The 8,635-nt window shown below is 37.0% G+C and overlaps 1 protein-coding gene across 1 annotated transcript in view; it reads right to left on the bottom strand.

Moving 5' to 3' along the window:
- Positions 1-2,067: 2,067 nt before the first annotated feature.
- LOC107561625 (arrestin domain-containing protein 3-like) overlaps positions 2,068-8,635 on the bottom strand; it is a 12,562-nt gene continuing 5,994 nt past the window's right edge. Inside the window, exons 4-7 of the mRNA XM_016246098.1 lie at positions 5,636-5,783; positions 5,442-5,538; positions 2,803-3,059; positions 2,068-2,592 (exon numbers count right to left, since the gene is read on the bottom strand). Coding sequence (XP_016101584.1) covers positions 2,182-2,592; positions 2,803-3,059; positions 5,442-5,538; positions 5,636-5,783 — 913 coding nt within the window. The 3' untranslated portion in view covers positions 2,068-2,181. The remainder of the gene's footprint in view (positions 2,593-2,802; positions 3,060-5,441; positions 5,539-5,635; positions 5,784-8,635) is intronic.

Genomic DNA, 8,635 nt, shown 5'->3' with positions numbered 1-8,635 from the left:
CCTGAAAGTATCGAGAAATTATTGGTAAGGTTTGAAGATGTTCTGGGAGCAGGTAGATGGGATACACAGGTGTATAATTTGCTATTAATTTTTTTTTGCAGTTTGCACGAAACAGGGTTAAAAACTGCTTGGGTCTGAAATGTGGGGATATGAGCAGAAAACAAATGAGCTGAACACAGGACAAGGTGATGCCAAATCTCTAACAATTTGAGGTTCTAAGCAAACAACAATACAGTCAGGCGATATATGTAAAGGTGCTGATGGTGCTAGTAATGCTCCACAGAGTGGACAGCCATCGACATGAAGAAAAAAGATGGAAACTCCTGAAACTCTGGAGTATATGGTGTTGGAGTAGCATGAAGCTGAAAGTTAGATGTCACAACTAGTATCAATGGGTCATGAAAAATGGCAGCCTCTAGGGAATCCCAGCTAAAAAATATATATGTAATAAAATAAAATAAAACTGAAACCACCATGGTTGGCTGGTTTTAGCTGGACATAGCTGGCTTAAGCTAAAGAAGTAGTCAAAACCCCTCTTAAACCACACTGTAAAAAATGACCGTGAATTTAACAGTAAAAGACTGTAAAAATGCTACAGTAAAAACCTGTTAAATGGTTAACGGTAAATTCCCCTACTATATACGGTGAAAAACTTTATTGGACATTACATGTATTGGACATTAATTTTACGGTAGTATACCGTTTTTGGAAGTGAAAAATACCATATAATTTACAGTGAATAACCGTAAATTGACATTCCCAGAATTCCCTGCGTTACATTTCACATTTTATGTTGTTTTGTTGAAATAACTATGTTCCTTCTTAATTTTTTCTTTTCAGTTTTGTATATTAGGGTTGTGTGTTACACCTAATGTTGTTAAATGAATGTTTATTGCACTATTTCAGTGTCATATGTGTTTTTCTTATTAAGGATTCTTTTTTCTTATTAAGGTGTATTTTAATGAACTGACTGACAGCCATGTAGCTCTCGGTAACAATATGACTTTATTATAACATTTGACATTATCAGCCTATCAATTGTTATGTCTCATGTTAACGGCTTGTAAACTTTTCTTACGTCATGTTTTTCAATTGACAAATGTTTCCAGTAATTCAAAACAACAGCATAAAGTATGTCAGCTGTTCAAATAACTTTTTTTTAGTACTTGCATGTGTACACCGGTGCAGGGATGAAAAAAACCCCTAAAACGTTCTTTCACAAGACACATGCAGTTTTATTTTATTTTTTACAAAAAGTTATATAGAGGAGCTTTAAAGAGTAGCTTTTAAAAATCTATATCTAAATTTTAACTAATAATAAACTACTCAATCTACTGTTTTCCACCTGTTAACATGATAATATGTGAGTCTATAATAATATATGTGAGTAAATTCAGTTTTATTCATAAATATGATTTCATTCATAAACAGAAATACATAAAATACATTATTCAGTCGAACAATAGTGTCAGTGTGTTCAAAGAAAGCTGTGTGTTAAGTCATGGTAAATCTGTAACTTTTGTAACAATTTATGCAGAAACAGATGGTAAATCTACACTATAAAAACTGTTGTTTAAATTTAAAATATATACTGTGTGTGTGTATATATATATATATATATATAGTGTCAGTGTGTTCAAAGAAAGCTGTGTGTTAAGTCATGGTAAATCTGTAACTTTTGTAACAATTTATGCAGAAACAGATGGTAAATCTACACTATAAAAACTGTTGTTTAAATTTAAAATATATATTGTGTGTGTGTATATATATATATATATATATATATATATATATATGTGTGTGTGTGTGTGTGTGTGTGTGTTGCCTTAATTTTAAGTTTAGTCAACTCAAATATCCATGTTGTCACTTAGTACAGTTTAACATTTCAAGTTTAATAAATGTACAATTGTAAAGCAGCACAAACGCTTATACTTTAAGTTAATACAACATTTAAAATAAATAAATAAATATACAATACTCTACTTAACAACATATAAAGCAGAACTTTAATTTTCATGGGACGTAAAATGTAGCACTATAACGAAGGTCTAGAAATACAAAACAAATAGTATAGAATGTTGTTAACTTATTAACAGTCAACATCACTACCTAAAATATAAAAGGCTACATATTAATACAAATGAAAAAAGAAGCCTAGAAGCTGGTTCTAAAATCACTTTGTCAAGATTTTTCAGGGTGGTCTGGCAACTGTGGATATAACTGATATTCCTGATAAGGAGGTGGAGCTGATGGGTCAGACTGATGTGAAACTGAAGGACCAAATTGACCAGGAGGTCCAGTGTAACTAGGTGGAGCAAACTGACCAAGAGGTCCAGGGTAACCAGGAGCAGGAAACTGATGCAGAGGAGGTCCATAGTAGCCAGGGGCACCAAACTGACCAGATGGTCCAACCACATTAAATGGTGTGGCAAGTGGAGCCATAGGAGGTGGGTTGGTGTACATATTGCTTCCTGGTGGTTGATTCCAGATTCCAAAGTCACTGTTTGTAGCCCCTGAGACAGGCTGAGGGGGAAGAATCACAACTGGGAATTTAATCTCTGGATCTGAGGCATATGGCACATCCAGGTAGACCTAGACATGAAGCACAGATATTGAAAAACAAATTATTTATTTAAATTAGGAGCAGGTAATGACAACAGAAATCCATCTCTGTTTGAGATAAACAATCAGCACATCCATTAATTTAAAATACAGTTAACATGTCATGATCCAACTTTAAATTAAAAATAGAACACAGAGATATGCCATTCTAATGTATATGCTTTAGATGCTAAAACTCACCCTGAGTCTGTACTCAACCTTGAGGATCCTACAGTTTAGAATAGATATGGCAAGGCTGGGTGGAATGGACAGCACTTTGGTGACAGTTTTCTTTGAGTTTGGCTCAATGAATTCCCCTTCCTCTTTAAGCAGGTATTGTGTGTGAAGTTTCCTCTTTCCTCTTGCAAAAAAACTGTGTTTTTCATACAAGCAGTATTTTGGTTTGATTGCACGAGAAGAATTGTTCTGAAATTCAGCCAAAACTTTCAAGTCCTCTCCTGTAGCAAGACACAATGAAACTATTAGGTCAAAATTGTAGAGTAAAACATCAAACTATGACTCTGTCTGCCTTTTGACAAAATTGGCCTCTTAATTCAGAATCGTGTTCAGTGTTGGGGAAAGTTACTTTTAAAAGTAATGCATTACAATATTGTGTTACTCCCTTAAAAAAGTAACTTACTGTTAGAAAACACTCTCTGTCTTTCTGTTGAGTCCAGACATGTCTTACCCCTCCTTTTTCTCCCTCTCTCTCATTCTTATATATACAACGCATTATTTCTGAATCCCTCCTTCTGTATCCATCTCTCTCTCTATTTTGTGTTTTGTTTGGCCATTCTATAAATTGTGAAAAGTGCACAGGAAGAAAAGTGAGGAAGAAAAGACAGGAAGAAAGGGTGGGTGTTCTTCTGAAGAACGAGTCTGCGCACTCGTGTGTGGGTGGAGTCTGGGGGAAAAGGTTCTGGAAGTTTGGGAGTTCAGGGGGAGAGTTGAGCTCAAGCGTTGGGTTCGCCTCGGGCGCCCTCGTGAATAAAAAGCAAGCTACAAAAGAAACCCGTCAAGTTGTCGTTTCACTCACTCCATCGCTACAATATTATGTTTTAAATATGTCTTACTTATATGCGAAGTATGCATGCTTAAATGTATACATTAGCTTCTCTTGGTTCAAATGTCCCAAATAAGGACATGAATGTTAGGACTACAAGGGTAAAGGAGTTCGTGATGAAACCATGAAGACAGTTCAGCATTCTTCGCAAAAGTCTATTCCTAATATGTCCATGTTTTTCTGTACATGTGGCTATTTTATATAAACACATGTTCTTGGCCAAAGATCCTACGTGTATGTTATTCATATCCTCATTGGTTAAGAGGATGAAACTCCCCTCGACATATGCCTATATAATATCTGTATTTCTATGAATAAATTGAAGTATTGAGGATACATTTGACTGTGTGTTTTCTTACTTCCCGGCCGTCTATCTACACTTTAAGTAACTGAGAATTCTTCAAGGTGGCAAAGAGAATTTACTGAGGGACCAAATTGTTATTCTTTATTAACACTTACTTAGTTCCTTTTTATGGAAAGTGGTGCATTACGTTACTTTTGCATTACTTTTTAAATCTGGGCTGGGCTTGATTGTTTGTTTTTTATATAAAAAGTTTTATTTTTGGCAAATGGAAAAGCCCCTTAACACCAAAAGTGAAATGAATAAGCCTCTGACTGAAGTAAAGAAAGCTCAACACTCTTCGATCAGCAATAAAAAAGAAAAAAAAGAAACACACACACAAACACAAATGTTATGTTTATCTAAAGTCATTTTTGCTTATTTGTATGGTTGAATTGGATCATTTGATCAATTGGATCAAGGTCAGTAGCAAAGACATTGGTTAATAAAATGGTATTAAATACATGTGTTATTTAACATAAATGTAGGTTTGCGTCATATTTTGAGTTTGTATTTTTACTGTTTTATTCATTTTGAGGAATACTGAATCTGTTTTTGTGTGAGTGAGATGAGTAAATGCATGTTGACATTTAGTCTAGAACTACAGTAATGATGCTTATCTCTGGATCTCCTACTCATGTGGTGTCGTTCCCATAGCGCACAACACCACTGGACATACTCCCAATTTCTCTCAACATGGCAACACGAAGCTGTCAGTCAATCAATGGGAAAACAAAGTAACTGGAGTTACTTATTTGAAAAAGTAACTCAAATATTTTCTTGTAAATGAAAAAGTAATGCGTTACTTTACTAGTTACTTGACAAAAGTAATCTGACTACGTGACTCACGTTGCTTGTAATGCGTTACCCCTAACACTGATCGTGTTACATATGAGATATCAAAACACACTGAAAATGAATAAAGTCTGTACAGATAACATAATAATACATAATATAATTAACCTATAACATATAACATAATAGTAATGTAATAAAGTCTAATACAGATAACGTTAATGTTTTCCTAGAAGAAGAAAAAAAATAAGTAGAACCAGTTCTACAAGTAATGCGTGGGTTTAGATGGGGAGGGAACCGCTATAACAGTTGATTTCAAGCCTGAAATGTCTAACTTCTTTGTAAAAGAATCTGAATAGACCTCATTCATCATCTTAATCTACTCGCTTACACAAGAGTGCTCACAGACTGTAAACATGAAACTAAAGAAATGGAAAAGTAACGGTGTTCACCTACTCCACAAAGATGTTTGATATTTCCGATTTTACATATATTTAATCTTGTGATATTTTACATGTATACAGAAATGGTTTGAATGGGGCTTTCTTTGAAACGGTTGTGTTTACAATGATCAAAATGTGAGTTTATTGACAATGGGAGAACATTAACACTGCTGAGATGTTATAAGAAATATAATTGTACCAAGGTAGTATCCCATTTTCTCTGTGTTTATGTTCATCGAGACACTCCCAGAGGTGAACAATTTCATTTGTTTATCTTTGGTTCCATACTGAGGTGCCTATAAGACAAAACATCTATTACACAGGTGAGAAAACCTCAAAACATATAGATGATGTATGGTAAAGACATATATGGGATTTTTGTTGTAATCTCACCATTAGTTCAGGATTGGACACATCTGGTCTGGGGACATATTGAAACTCTGTTTTGTCTTTGATAGAAATGCGCATTGATCTGGATAGCTTTGTCTCCAAAGTGTAGACAACTTTTCCAACTGAACCTTTGAAGGTTGGTGGGAAGTGCCTGTAAGGAAAATAAATGCTTTATGTAAAACTGTACGGCAGGAAGTAAAGTCTCATTAAAAGGTTGAAATTCCTGAAAAAAAAGAAATACTGGTAAAAGTAGATTGACATAATGTTCTGTTTTATTAGCTATATTTTAGAAAACTATAATATATATTAAAATATATTTAAATATGTGCCGTCCAGTCATTTTATTTTAACATATCATTATTCTTATACCATGGTCTGTCTGAATGCTCGATTCTTATTGACTGTCAGGTATGCATTAAAACCATTTAATGCACAGGTAGTTCCAGATCAGTTTAATCACCATTCTATATTAATGCAATGCTTTAATTGATGCACACAAATCCACACACACAGACAGAGAGAGAGGTCGGAGATCGCATCGGAGTGTGCATTATGAAAGTGAAGTGACGTGTGGCCAAGTATGGTGACCCATACTCGGAATTTGTGCTCTGCATTTAACCCATCCAAGTGCACACACACTGTATGAAAGCCCAACGATGCCACCCAGAGGTATCTTTATGTCTATAACCTTTTAAGGCTTGGAACAGGCTGAACAAGTCAGGACATGCCCGGACAAGTATCAGGAGGCAGTCTATATGTATGGGTGGATAGATTGATTTGTTCATTGTGCAAGAAAATGGACTACAGCATGTTTGTTTCTTCTGTGAGTGATTGATAAAAAAGTAAGTTATTCGTTTTATAGTCTATGCTAAGTCAAATGTTGACACTTGTTCAATACTGCTTAACTGTGCATGTTCCACTGCATAATTGATATTCATAAGCTAAAATTGTACACCTGTTTACGGTACATATTTAAATGATAAACACTTAATGCAGCTATTTAAATGCAACTTGAATGCCTTTATTACCTGATATTTGATACTGTTATTTACTGTCACTGCTGCTGTGTGTAATATTTATTTCTTTATGTTAGCCATATTATTGTTTATATCACAAATGTTATATTGTATTCAGTTTTCTCTGTTCATTGTAGACCACACACGCCCACATGCATCCCTTATGGGCAAATGCCTGTAACAATTCAAACATGCAAGGATAATTCAAATAAAATCCTTCAATTGGGACCTGCTCTCTTTCTCACGTTTCTCTAACCGGAAACTCCCCTCACCATTTCTACTTGTACCTAACCGAACCCTTGAGCGTCCCATACGCTCGCACACACACACAGTAGTGAACACACACCCAGAGCAGTGTTATCCCTCTTTTACCATGGTCATTTGCCAGCACTAACAACTTAAAGCTGTTAATGTTTGCAGAGCAATATTTGACTGGAAGGGTAAAAATGACGGTTATTTAATCTGTTACGGCTCGTTAGCTCTAGCATTCTGCCTGCTTCAAGTCAGACACAGAGATGAAATAGTGTGGTAAGATCACATTTATTTGAATATAATGTAGCGATCTAGTATCTAGGCTATTTTATTACTAAAAGTCGCGTGGCAGCGTTGACAACAAGTTTCTGTGTGCACTGCGCAGCTCAATCTCCGACCTCTCTCTCTCTCTGTGTGTGTGTGTTTTGGTGCGAGTGATGTGTGTGGGTTTGTGTGCATCAATTAAAGCAGGGCATTAATATAATTATTAATTCTGATTAAACTGACTTGGAACTACCTGTGCATTAAATGGTTTTCACAATGGTTTGACTTTCAAGATGGCTGCCAGGAGCAGAGGTGGTTTGTTAGGCTCCACACCTGCTCTTTTGTACCAGCTTTTCTAGCTAATCCTGGTTGGAATGGTCTACGTTTTTCAACAGTTTTACTCAAATAGGAAGGAAATCAACTTTTATTAATGGAAAAACTCTGGATTACCAGTTTTAAACCACTACGTGGGAGTAATAGGATACGACTGCACATGGCTGAACTGCTTGTTAGACTCTGCATCTGCTCTTCTACTCTACCTTCTGCACGAGCTTCGTACACCAATTCTGGATGGTTCGGCCTATATTTTTCCACAGTTTTATTCTGAGGAAATAGAAATCAATAATCTTCTGGTGAAAAACACAGGAATTTCAGTTTTACACCCATGTTCTGGAGACAAAGGATATGTTGGCACATAGCTGATTTGTTTGAGGTTTCTCCAATTGCTTATGGATTATCCATTTAAACTACTTCATTTCAACTTAAAGGACAGATACAATCAACAAAATCAAGACCAAAGTCAAAAACCAAATACTAACTTCAGTAACAAAAGTTCCCTTTCAGTCGGTCACTCTCGACGTCACGTCGGAGGACCGACGAAATTGGGATCTCGCTTAGAGGGACCAATCTACTTCGAGTGTAAACTAAACGAGCCAATGCAAATTGGCATGCGATTATTGCATCCAGCTGCTGCTGATCACAGTGTGAGTATAAGTAGGCAGCAGGTGCAGCGCATATTCAGCTGCCTCTCATGCCTGGGCATGAAGCACGCTGAGGTTGCTTTCGTGGATGGTTCATGCTCCCATTGCGGGGGTATGACCATCTCGGAGTTGCGGACCGGACTCCGTTACCTGCAAGGGGGCGGAGTGCCCGTGCCACTGCCCAGATCTAGGGTTCCCTCTGGTGGCAGCCGGGGGCGTCCTTTTTCTGGCAGTGGGCGGACTGGTCTTACAGTCATGGTGAGGAATTCCCCTAAGAGAGAAAGGGGATGCCCAAGCCCGCCGGCACTTCGAAACCAGCGGAGCTCTCAGGAAGAGCAGGCTGGACCCTTCCGGGGGGTACCACCTGTTTCTTCCGGGGCTCCCCCCGACGATCAGATGTCGATTGCAGCATCGGAGGGTGAGCCAGAGCTTTCTGGAGAGGAAGATTCGGCTGCGCTGCTCTCCTCCGGGACCGTAGCAATGCCTGAATC

Source organism: Sinocyclocheilus grahami, unplaced genomic scaffold (assembly GCF_001515645.1).
Source record: "Sinocyclocheilus grahami isolate Dianchi unplaced genomic scaffold, SAMN03320097.WGS_v1.1 scaffold784.1, whole genome shotgun sequence".
Lineage (NCBI taxonomy): Eukaryota > Metazoa > Chordata > Actinopteri > Cypriniformes > Cyprinidae > Sinocyclocheilus > Sinocyclocheilus grahami.
Note: the sequence above shows the minus strand (reverse complement) of the source record. Positions and strands in the feature narration are given on the sequence as shown.